Genomic DNA, 13,078 nt, shown 5'->3' on the forward strand with positions numbered 1-13,078 from the left:
TATAGTAATAATTTTATAATGTATTAATCTTTTACATCATGGAGAAATAAAAACGAATTGTTACTATTGTTATGTTAATACTAGATTTTATAATTACCCATGTATTTATCTTTACTGAGACCTTCATACAGGTTTGAATTCCTGTCTGATGTTCTTTCATTGTGACCAGCAGGACTCCCTGTGGCATTTCACATGGGGCAGGTCTAGTGGTGACAAGCTCCTTCAGCTTTTCTTTATCTGGGAGTGCCTTAATTTTTCCTCACTTTTGAGGACAGTTTTGCCAGATATCAGTTCTGTTCAGTTCAGCCTCTCAGTCGTGTCCGACTCTTTTGTGACACCATGAACCGCAGCACGCCAGGCCTCCCTGTCCATCACCAACTCCCGGAGTTCACCCAAACCCATGTCCATCGAGTTGATTATGCCATCCAACCATCTCATCCTCTGTCGTCCCCTTCTCCTCCTGCCCTCAATCTTCCCAGCATCAGGGTCTTTTCCAATGAGTCAGCTCTTTGCATGACGTGGCCAAAGTATTGGAGTTTCAGCTTTAGCATCAGTCCTTCCAATGAACACCCAGGACTGGTCTCCTTTAGGTTGGACTGGTTGGATCTCCTTGCAGTCCAAGGGACTCTCGAGAGTCTTCTCCAACACCACAGTTCAAAAGCATCAATTCTTCGGCGCTCAGCTCTCTTTATAGTCCAACTGTCACATCCATACAAAACTAGTGGAAAAACCATAGCATTGACTGGACGGACCTTTGTTGGCAATGTCTCTGCTTTTTAATATGATGTCTAGGTTGGTCATAACTTTCCTTCTAAGGAGTAAGAGTCTTTTAATTTCATGGCTGCAGTCACCATCTGCAGTGATTTTGGAGCCCCAGAAAAATAAAGTCAGCCACTGTTTCCACTGTTTCCCCATCTATTTGCCAGGAAGTGATGGGACCAAATGCCATGATCTTCGTTTTCTGAATGTTGAGCTTTAAACCAACTTTTTCACTCTCCTCTTTCACTTTCATCAAGAGGCTCTTTAGTTCACTTCCTGCCATAAGGGTGGTGTCATCTGCCTATCTGAGGTTATTGATATTTCTCCTGCCAGTCTTGATTCCAGCTTGTACTTCCTCCAGCCCAGCGTTTCTCATGATGTACTCTGCATATAAGTTAAATAAGCAGGGTGACAATATACAGCCTTGATGTACTCCTTTTCCTATTTGGAACCAGTCTGTTATTCCATGTCCAGTTCTAACTGTTGCTTCCTGACCTGCATACAGATTTCTCAGGAGGTAGGTCAGGTGCTCTGGTATTCCCATCTCTTTAAGATTTTTCCACAGTTTATTGTGATCCACACAGTCAAACGCTTTCGCACAGTCAATAAAGCAGAAAGAGATGTTTTTCTGGAACTCTCTTGCTTTTTCGATGATCCAGCAAATGTTGGCAGCAGTTTGATCTCTGGTTCCTCTGCCTTTTCTAAAACCAGCTTCAACATCTGGAAGTTCACGGTTCCCGTATTGCTGAAGCCTGGCATGGGGAATTTTAAGCATTACTTTAGTAGCGTGTGAGATGAGTGCAATTGTGCTGTAGTTTGAGCATTCTTTGGCACTGCCTTTCTTTGGGATAGGAACGAAAATTGACCTTTTCCAGTCCCGTGGCCACTGCTGAGTTTTCCAAATGTGCTGGCATATTGAGTGCAGCACTTTCACAGCATCATCTTTCAGGATTTGAAATAGCTCAACTGGAATTCCATCACCTCCACTAGCTTTGTCAGATATAGGATTCTTGATTAAAAGATTTTTTTTTTTTTTTTAGCACTTTGAATATAGCAGCCCACTGCCTTCTGGCCTCCTAAGTTTCTGATGGGAAATCTGACCATCTTATTCAGGATTCCTTGTATGTGACGTGCCATTTGTCTCTTGATTGTTGCAAAATTCTCTCTTTGGCTTTGGCTTTTGACATTTGATTTTAATGTGTCTCACCGTGGGTCTCTTAGAGTTACCCTGCTTGGAGTTTGTTGAGCTTTGTGTCTTTCATCAGATTTGAGAGTTGACCCATTATTTCTTCAGATAGTCTCCCTGCCCCTTTCTCTCACTTTTCTGCTTCAAGTACTCCCCTAGTGTGTATGTTCACCTGCTGGATAATGTTCCACAGGTTCCGTAGCCTCTGTTCGTCTTTAATTTTTTTCCTTTGTGTTCCTCTGATGGATCATTGATCTTATCTTCAAGTAGGCTCACTATTTCTTACACCTGCTGCAGTTTACCTTTAATTCCCTCTGGTGACTTTTCATTTCAGTTATTGTATTGTTCACCTCTGAAAAAAAGGTTTTTTGATTTCCTTTTAGATTTTCTAGCTATTTATTGATATTGACATTTGTTGATAAATAGTTTTCTTGACTTTTTCCACAGTTCTTTGATCATGAATACTGCTGTTTTAATGTCTTTTTCTAGGAGATCTGCTATCACTTTTTTTTCAGTGATAATGTCTATTGGTTTATTTTTCTTTTTTGAGTGGGCCATACTGTCCTATTTCTTTGTATGCCTTGCAATTTTTTTTGGTGTTGAAAACTGGACATTTGTATTTAATATTGTGATCCCTCTGAAAATCAGATTCTCTCCCTGTCCCAGAGTTTCCTGGGTTTTGTTGTTGTTTTTAATTGTTGTAAGCTGTGTCTGTCCCAAGAATCCACCTGAGGTGTAAATTTGGGATCTTCTCAAGTCTTTTCTGAGCCTGTGCCTTCCCCTGAGCATGCGCAGTGACTTTCTAGTCACCCTCATTTATGCAGTTACCTTTGAACAGTCTAGTATTGGATGTCCAGCTCCTAAGAGGGGATGGAGAGGAAAATGAAAGAGAGAGGAAAGGTGCTGGTCTGTTAAATCCCCTGAAAGTCACTTTAGGCAGAGGGGGAGGGCATTGCAACAAAGGGAAGAGGTGGTATAAAAATGGCCACAGCCTCTTTGACTGTCCCCCTGTGACCAGAAGCAGCAATCAGCAGTCATAGCACAGATTCACAATATTTGGAAGACAGGGTCATTGTTCATCCTGGCTCCTACAAGCTGCTCTAGGAATATGCACACAGCTATCTGCCGTAGTACTTGAGGGATGAGGTATGGGTGGCTGCCATTGTGCCCAGAGTTAAAATTGAACAAAATCAAATTTAAGGCAATTTTCTGTCCAAGTCTTCCCCTGGAAGTTGCAAGTCTTCAACAGACTCCAGAGATCCAAAATTGTTCCATCAGATAGGTAATGACGGTGTAATTTTGTCTCTATAAGAAGATAGACGTCTGGTGCTCTGCCATCTTCTGAGAATCCTCTCTGTAATAGGTATTTTTTGAGGTGGAATTCAGATGTGCAGTTAGCCATTTTAATACATGGGGAGCACATGTACACCCGTGCTGGATTCAAGTCAATGTGTGGCAAAACCAATACAATATTGTAAAGTAATTAGCCTCCAATTAAAATAAATAAATTTATATTAAAAAATAAAAATTAAAAAAGAAGTTGAATGTAACATAAAAGCAAATAAAACTAAATAAACATTTCAAAAAAGCAAATGATAAAGCAATGCTCAGCATGATCTCCAGTTTGTAAATAAATATATATGCATAGAAAAAAAGATTACAAGGAAATATATGAGAATGTGAATGATGGTCATTGCTGAGTGGTAGCATTGCAGTTTTTTCTGTCTACATTTCTGTAATCTCCAAATAGCTTCTGTAACTTCTTAATAATCAGAAGGAAACAATCCTTGAAGAAAGAGCAAAGACCTCTTCCAAGTGTATATTCATCTCGCAGTGTATTCAATGACACTGTTCCACAGTTGATCTCAGAGGCGTTAGTAGCTTACCTGTACCCCATTTTCCCTCCTGTTTAATAAAACACAAAACTTTCTTACTTTCCAGGTAAATGTCAAAGAGCTTGATCCCAAATATGCTCATATCCAAGTCACTTATGTGAAGCCCTACTTTGATGATAAAGAACTCACAGAAAGAAAAACTGAGTTTGAAAGAAACCATAATATCAACAGATTTGTTTTTGAGGCTCCTTATACATTGTCAGGCAAAAAGCAAGGCTGTATAGAGGAACAGTGCAAACGCCGTACAATCTTGACTAGTAAGTAGGACTTGGCGTAACTTCTTTGTTTGACATGATCTTTTTTGATACATACAAGCAGCAGCTGGTCAGCAGGAAAATGTAACTAAAATTTTAATCATTTATTGTCCTTCTGTTCAGTCACTCACTTACACAAACATGGCTATGTTATAAACCATTCCTTTCCCATATGTAATTCATGCTTAGTCTGAGTCGTCTCAGAGAGAATTTCTCCTTCAGTCCTGAAGTAATAAGGCAATATTTGGTCTCTAAGGGATTTTTCCAGATTAAATATGGGGAGAATTAAGCACAATAGATTTTTGTTTTAGTTTGGCTATTTGATGTGCTGTCTTAAAAACTCATCTGTCAATCTTAATCTGTAATAGCTTCAAACTCGTTTCCATATGTGAAGAAGAGGATTGCTATAAACTATGAGCAGCAGATTCATTTAAAGCCAATTGATGTTGCCACTGATGAAATAAAAGATAAAACTGCAGAGCTGCAAAAGCTTTGCTCCTCTGCTGATGTGGACATGATTCAGCTCCAACTTAAATTGCAGGGCTGTGTTTCAGTGCAGGTATGTTGGTTGCTAACCATGTATTAAATGTTTCTTGTTGTTCCTCTTGCTTTCATAAGGGCACAGAACAAACACTAATTATAATTGTCTTATACTCTGACTGGGTGCAAAAATCTCTACATTATTTATTAATTTAATAAAGACATTATGTTCAGTTTCTGTAAATTTTTTGTTATGTCAGATAGCTTTAACATAAATCCCTCTGACTATAGCTAAGCCCTATATTTAGATAGCAGAAATTGTTAAGTAACTTGTTAGAGTATAATTTTGGCAGATGATTTGCTTTAATCTTTTTCAAATAAATTTATAGTAAGAATAGTAAATATGTTTCTCAGGTATGGATTTTTGTATATTGTATTCTTTTTAAAAAGAGAAATGAAAAAATTACTTTTTGATTACATCCTAACAACCCTCATTTTTCTCCTTTTGTAATTTAGGTAAATGCAGGTCCGTTAGCATATGCAAGGGCTTTCTTAAATGACAGTCAAGCTAGCAAGTATCCAGCCAAAAAAGTAAATGAGTTGAAAGACATGTTTAGGTAAGTGCTTTGTAGTTTTCAGATCAGACCTCTAGTTTTCTTTTACTCCATTGTCTTCTTAAGTGAAATCAAAATATTCACCAAATAATGTCCTTCTAAAAAAATTATCTGTTCCCTTTTATAACGTTTAAGTTACCTTCTAGTGGTATTTTAGGTAGTCAGGAAATGTGTGATCTCTTTCTTGCTGCAGAACTGTAACAGTATCCTAGTGACCCAAGGCGTTAAATATGACAACGACTTCATTGCTGTGGATATTGTGACACAAACACAAGCCCACATTCATTATGTGATTTCCTCCTTTGCCTGATTGAGCTCATGTCACAGCTTTTCCAGACCATTTAGGCTAGGAAAGGTTGGATAGGTTTGCTTCTATCCTGTATCCTTAGTTCCACTTGGATTCTGCTATTCTAGGGCATACGATAATCTTTTCTGGACTGAGCATCCCTCTAAGCCAATGCATGTCTGAATGGTTGCACAGTAGAAAAATCTGTTTCTTATATAAAAGAACTTAGATTCAGAATAAGAGAGAAAGATGATTTAAACAGACTGAGTAGAAAGATAATTTCCACTCATTTGCTCCTGCCTTATTTCATTTACTTTTCCTATCTCTGTATTATCAGCTGTTTCAGGTTACAGAGTAACCACTACTCATTCCCTTGTAGCTCAGTCGGTAAAGAATCTGCCTGCAGTGCAGGAGACCTGGGTTTGATCCCTGGGTTGGGAAGACCCCCTGGAGAAGGAAATGGCAACCCACTCCAGTATCCTTGCCTGCAAAATCTCATGGACAGAGGAGCCTGGTGGGCTGTAGTCCACAGGGTCGCAAAGAGTCAGGCATGACTGAGCGTCTAACACTTCCTTACTTACTTAGTACTCATTCATTCAATGTTTATTAATGCCTGGCATGTACAAAAAGATTCTGCTCTTTGCTATGACAGGGATACAGCACAAATGGTCAGTGAGGTACTTTGTCCCCTAAGATTTGCGTTCTAATTATGGACATGAAACATAAACATATGAAATAATGATAAAAAAAGTTTTTATGATACATTATAATCTCTCTGTCGCCACTCTTACCAGCCCAGGGCAGACACTTCATGCCTATAAGCACCCAGCAGTGTACTGGGTACATAGCCCCAAATAAATTATTTTTCAATAACTGACATTGTCTATAGATGTTAATTAATGCAAGTGCAAGCATAGCTGAGATCATATCAAGTGATTGAGCAGGCAGGCTTCCCAGAGGGTATATATTTCAAGCCAGGTTTGGAAGGAGATAAGAAACCAGAAGACAAAGATAGAAAAGGAAAGATATTTCAGACTTAGGAGATGGCATTAGCAAAAACACAGTGAGAAAATATGGGGTTCTAATCTTCCTTCTAGGCAAGCTGTGGTTAAAGTAAATATTAAATTGTCAGAGAGACTTTTGAGTAATAAGTAACAAAAACTTTATCTTTGATCTTCATCTATAGGAAGTTCATCCAAGCATGCAGCATTGCACTGGAACTAAATGAACGGTTAATTAAAGAGGATCAGATTGAATACCATGAAGGGCTCAAGTCAAATTTCAGAGACATGGTGAAAGAATTGTCTGACATTATTCATGAACAGGCAAGTATTAGGGTGATTGAAAAGGAAAACATGATCTGGGTCCCTAAAGTGTTACTTAGCAAACCTATTAGTTTGAAATAGTATTACCTTGAAATTACTTAGTCTCTTATTTTAAAATCTGTTCTTATATTCTTTACCCATATAAATGATATAATGCAAATCAGATTTGAAACAATCACTGACAATTGCTTTAGCAGGTGTTTCAGATGTTAAACTATTTTGTTCTTTGTGCCACAGTGCCATTAGAAGTGAATAGTTGGGCAAGTGTGAATTAATCTACTGTGAGCATGGCTAAGGTCTCTCAAGAAGGATCCTAGAGAAGTGCCAGATCCCTAAATGAATACCCCTGTCTTAGATGTAGAAAACTGCATACAGTTGGCCTTCCATATTCGCAGCTTCCACATCCTTGGATTCAACCAACTTCAGATCAAAAATATTTGAAGAAAAATTTCCAGAAAGTTCCAAAAAAGCAAAACTTTAGTTTCCTGTATGTAGGCAGCTATTTACATAGCATTTACATTGTATTAACTATTATAAATAATCTGGAGATGATTTTAAAGTACAGGGGAGGATATGCATGAGTTATATGAAAATACTGTGTGATTTTATATAAGGGACTTGAGCATCCTCAGTTTAATAACCATGGGAGAAGGGGGGCAGTGGTCCTGGAACTAATCCTCTGAGGATACCGAGTGACAACTGTACTATCGTTTAGGTGAGATCCTGAGTGAGTTCCAAAATTCAAGAATTGTCTTAATACCCATATAGCCTGCAAAACTCTTTTTATAATACCTAGCATTGTAATATTTGCCTGTTAATGTCAATTATAGCTAACTTAGTAAAACACAATCTGAAACATATAGAGGCAAAGATCTGCTCACCACTGACAGCCAAATTCTGTCATAATTAAGCAGTTAAGACTTTTATACATCTACTTGCCTTAAAACCAGAGTACTCCTGAATTGTCCTTGTAAACATCATTCCTATATTAGGCTCCTGAAATCTGTGTTTGCAACCACTCTATACATGGATTGTCACTGAACTATTTTAACGTCTTCACCACAGATGTAAAAGTCATGGCCTGATGGTCTGGTTCTCAGTGCCTGAGCCCTATTGAGCTTACATAATGTCTCTTTGCTTTCCTTAAGAAGGAAAACAGCCAATAAGATCAATATTTGCTTCAGAAACTCTTCAGACTCTCAATTTTTTATGAAATTCAGACCCCTTAAAAGAAACAAGGATAACTACAGCCCTTTAGAGAACACATTCTTATTGCTGGTTCCAGAAAGGAGAACCTCCTCTGTCCTGGTATGAGCATTTCACTGCTTGCCTGAAGACACTCCCCTGGGTGAGACCATCACATGGAGGGTGTCCTTACAAATAGACTGACCATGGTTAGTGCCAAAGCACTGCAGTGTAATGGTGGGGAGGGGCAGAAGAGAGATTTCAAGGAAAACAGGAGCTAGTTGACTATCTCTGCTATAGGAGCTACTTGACTGTCTCTCCTCTAGCTAGAAGAGCTAGCTATCTCTTATGGTATCTTGTATGCTTTCTCTTAGAAAGGACTTTGGGAAATTTGTTATAATTAGTCCAGAGTTGCACTGCGTGACCAGGAGTCCAATTTTCTAACCATGGTCATCTTCTCAGTATGGAGAAGCCAGGCAGCTAGACTTTCATCATCCATCTTGCAGTGAGATGAGTCATCCCAGTCTCCTGCTCTCCTATTCTCATGGCAGGGAATCTCGCCGGCCTGAGGAGTCTGGACTCAGTGATCTGTTTCCTCTTTCTGTCATCTTGACTTCTGTTAGCCCACTTAGGAGTGAGTGTAAACCGTTCCAAGGCATACCTTTGCTGCTCAGTTTTCCGAGGTCCTTTTTTGTCTCCTTCCTAAAGCAGTCCGGTGATCAGCACTAGGCAGGCAGGGAATCATTCCACTTCCTTTACTGTCTGTACCTCAGGTTCAGCCCCTGAGTACAGTGGGGATATGCCTCTCTTCACCTTCACTGTTCTGGGGTATGTTGAAGTGTTAGTCACTCAGTCATGTCCAACTCTTTGTGACCCCATGGACTGTAGCTCCCCAGGCTCTTTTGTCTGTGGAATTCTCCAGGCAAGAATGGAGTGGGTTGCCATTTCCTTCTCCAGGGGATCTTCTGAACCCAGGGATCAAACTCAGGTCTCCTGCATTGTAGGTGAATTCTTTACCATCTGAGCCATCTGGGGAATACTTTAATCAAATAGACTACATAATTTGTTCCTAGAAACTGTCCAGTTTACGGGGTTCTGTTCTCCATTGTCTATAGGGAAAAACAGCAAAACTCCTCCTTTACAAAAATATAAAACAATTATAGCATTTTAAGCCAATATATATTACAGTTATAGGGGCTTCCCTGGTGGCTCAGATGGTAAAGCATCTGCCTGCAGTGTGGGAGACCTGGGATCGATCCCAGGGTCAGGAAGATCCCCTGGAGAAAGAAATGGCAATGCACTCCAGTACTCTTGCCTGGAAAATTCCATGCATAGAGGAGCCTGGTAGGCTATAGTCCATGGGATTGCAAACATTTGGACACGACTGAGCAACTTCACTGGTATATTACAGTTAAAGGATTTGCATGCAACTGTATGACCTAGCCTTGAACTCTAAATTATTCAAATTGAAAGCAAATTATTCAATTTACTGCTAGTATGATGATCAAGATATTTAGAGCAGTCATCCTATACAGTTCTTTTTTCCTTGCTAAAAATCAAAATTGAACTGATGTTGTTGTTCAGTTACTCGGTCATGTCTGACTCTGCAACCCCATGCACTGCAACACACCAGGCTTCCCTGTCCTTCAACACCTCCCGGAGTTTGCTCAAACTCTCATCCATTGATTTGGTGATTACATCCAATCATCTCATCCTCTGTTGTCCTTTTCTCCTCCTGCCTTCAATCTTTCCCAGCATCAGTATTTTCCCGTTACTCAGCTCTTCACATCAAGTGGCCAAAGTATTGGAACTTCAGCTTCAGAATCAGTCTTTCCAAAGAATATTCAGGGGTGATTTCCCTTATGATTGGTTTGATCTGCTTGCAGTCCAAGGGACTCTCAAGAGTCTTCTCCAACACCACAGTTTGAAAGAATTCATTCTTCGGCATTCAGCCTTCTTTATGGTCCAACTCTCACATCCATACATGACTACTGGAAAAACCATAGCTTTGACTAGATGGACCTTTGTTGGCAAAGTAATGTCTCTGCTTTTTATTCAGAGTCAGCCAAGTCAGTTTAAAAGATTTTGGCTTTATTCAGTGATTCATGAGTCTGGCAGCATCCCATCTGTCAGAGAGAAAGGAGCTCTGAAGAGCTGTAGAAAATGGAAGCCTTTTACAGGTAGAAGGAGTCTGGTCAAGGAAGTTATTCTAAAAGAGACCTGATTGTTTCAAGCAAGGTCACCTTCCTCTGGGGCACAGCAAGGGTCTGTCCAGTGAAGTACCTCACTAGTGCTGACCAGGAAATTTCAAACTTGAAAGTAATGCATGTACTTTTTTGACTAGTTCAGATTACCTGCCTGGAAAAGACTGAAACTGCAGTTAGGTTGATAGTAATTCTCAGGTGATGTGGGTTTAGCACAAGTGACTCCATTTTGGGCATCTTGCCTCTGTCTCTCTCTCTCTTTTTTTTTTTTTTAATTTATTTGGCTGCACCATGTCTTAGCTGCGGCATGTGGGATCCAGCTCCCCGAGCAGAGACTGAACCCAGGCCCCCTGCACTGGGAGCGTGGAGTCCCATCCTCTGGACCACCAGGGAAGTCCCTTGTCTCTTTAACACCCTGAAATTTGGGTTTTATGAATCTGCTGTCATATTTTCCACCTGTCTTTCTCATTTAATTTCTATAAACCATGGCTATTATGTTCAGTTCTAGAGACCAAATTTTAGACCCTTGATATTATATATTCTCCTGTAGTTTAAATTCTTCTATATTCTATATTGATAGGTAACCAAGAAAAGTCTTACTTTCTATTGGTTTATATTTATGAAATCTGTATTGTCATGATGTATCCTATTTAGGTGTACCTTGGTTTGGGCAAATGTTGACTTTTTAGTGAATTTTTGTAAATCAGTATTTCCAATATTTCCATATAAAAGAGAGCTTTTTTTTTTTTTTTTAGTCAGACGCTTTGAGATATATTATTTCCCAAAGGCAAATATAATACAAAAGAAGATAAAATATAGCTGTGTACTGAAATGTGAGTTATCTGTTTAGCTCCATAAATGATGACTTGACAAAAAGATATGGCCTGGCTATTCCTTGGCCCTTTTCAGTGTTATCTGTTACACTATACCAAAATATGAAGTTCTTTCTAAGAGAAAATTTTTCTATTATGGATTTTATATAAGACATGATTTGCAGCAGCACAAATGATATGACCCATTTCTGCCACCAGAAGCCAATTTGCAGGCTTAATACTAAAGTTTCAAAGCTAACTTGAGAACCTAGTATTGAAAGCTTGAAGCCTAAGTTGGGACTGTACAGTAAAGAGGTTAGATGTGATGTGTATGCTGTTCTTTCATCTAGTCTGGGCATGAGATATCACTTGATTTTGATCACACAAAATGGATAATTTTTAAAACATATATACTAATATGATTATATGTATATATTTATAAAGTTCTTCATTTCCAAGAAAAATCTTTTGCATCAATTAGTTTACATAATTATGGTATACATTTGAAAATTTGACTTATTTTCTCTTCACTTAAAATTATTTCCCAAGTCTCCTGGGAAAGGGCATGGGTTTCAGGATGTTTGAAAAGCCCCCCAGTGAACTTGAGAACCACTCTTAGAAGATGATCTATAAACTCATATCAAGAAGTTCATTGTTTAGGCTCTTGTTATGACCATCTGGTAAAAAAATTTTTAAATACTGTGTTACCTCTCAATTTCTGTTGAATTTTACATTTACAACCTTTGGTTTTTCTTAATGAGTAACCAGATCTTTTCTGCTTTTTTGATACGCTGCCTTTGTAATACAGCTTTGAAGATTTGAGTCGGTAATGTTTTTCTTTGCTCTTTCTGCTTTATATTGTTTTAAATAGCTAAGTGTCAGTGATAAATTGGAATATGCCTGTGATTTCGTATACACATACCTTTTTTGGCCATGGCTATTTTGCTTTGTGATAAACATGCCATTTCTTTCGTTTTAGATAATACAAGAAGACCCAATGCATTCTCCCTGGATGAGCAACACATTACATGTATTTTGTGCAATTAGTGGTACGTCGAGTGACCGAAGTTATGGTTCCCCAAGATACACTGCTGAAATGTGAGGACATGTGTCAAGGGACAACAAGACTGAACTTTCTCAGGAATATTCGGAGCTGTGCAAATGTTAAAAATTTAAGGATTTGTTATACAGAGTGTTTCCTCCTGACACCAAAACTTTCATGCTTTCATACAGGGTGCTTACATATTTGTAAATATTTAAGCAACTTGAAAGTGCCTGGAAAACTGCACCACTGTGCTTAGTTTGTACTTTTTAAGGTAAATCTATATACTGAGAAGTAGAGTTCAAAAACTTTAATTCGATTTGCTTAATTGTTACTTAAAATATTAATGGTACTGTGTAAAATTGTATAATGGAACACAATAAAAGGTAAAACTTCTTCGTAATTAGAAGTGAAGGAGATAATACTTTGAACTTGACAGGAAGCTAAATTCATTATCATACTAACCCTTGGAGAATAAATTGATAAAATTTTCACAAAACATGGATACTTCCAACTGAGGAGATAATTTGAAACCTTGCCTTCCAGTGGTCTAGACTGGGCTAAAGGAAACAGAAGCATTATGTGAAAAGGAAAATTTCACAAAGAAAGGATATACATAGAAATACCAGGCTTACCAGTCCTTCAAGTTTTGATCCAGTGATGCTAGGTATTCCAGTCAGTGGTCTCTCTACATACGAGGCAAGGGATTCCTTTGTGGCCTGTGTTTGCCTAGCAAGCAGCCTTTGTTGCCTAAGCTTCATCAGCTGAGGCTGTCCATAAAGCTAAACAAACATCTCTGAGATTTGCAGTTACTTGAAAATTTTAGCAGCAGAATCTGAGGGCAGGGATTTTTTAATGATGATTTTCTTCAGTTTACAAGGTTAATAAGGATTTTGATAGAACTTGATGATCACAGCATTTCTTTGGTCAGTATACATAACCACCACATATTTAGCAGCTGCTGGCTAAGGATTACATTTCTAACCATGAAAAAACCTCAGATTAACTAAATAATTCAGGAGAAACCAAGATGTGA

General features: G+C 38.6%; 1 protein-coding gene across 1 annotated transcript in view; it reads left to right on the top strand.

Annotated features, from left to right (window-relative positions):
- Window positions 1-12,445, top strand: part of DOCK11 (dedicator of cytokinesis 11) — a 326,778-nt gene extending 314,333 nt beyond the window's left edge. Inside the window, 3 exon segments of the mRNA NM_001076090.3 lie at window positions 5,091-5,191; window positions 6,661-6,799; window positions 11,980-12,445. Of these exon segments, the coding sequence (NP_001069558.3) occupies window positions 5,091-5,191; window positions 6,661-6,799; window positions 11,980-12,102 (363 nt within the window). The 3' untranslated portion in view covers window positions 12,103-12,445.
- Window positions 12,446-13,078: the final 633 nt, after the last annotated feature.

This window comes from Bos taurus, chromosome X, assembly GCF_002263795.3.
Source record: "Bos taurus isolate L1 Dominette 01449 registration number 42190680 breed Hereford chromosome X, ARS-UCD2.0, whole genome shotgun sequence".
Classification (NCBI taxonomy): domain Eukaryota; kingdom Metazoa; phylum Chordata; class Mammalia; order Artiodactyla; family Bovidae; genus Bos; species Bos taurus.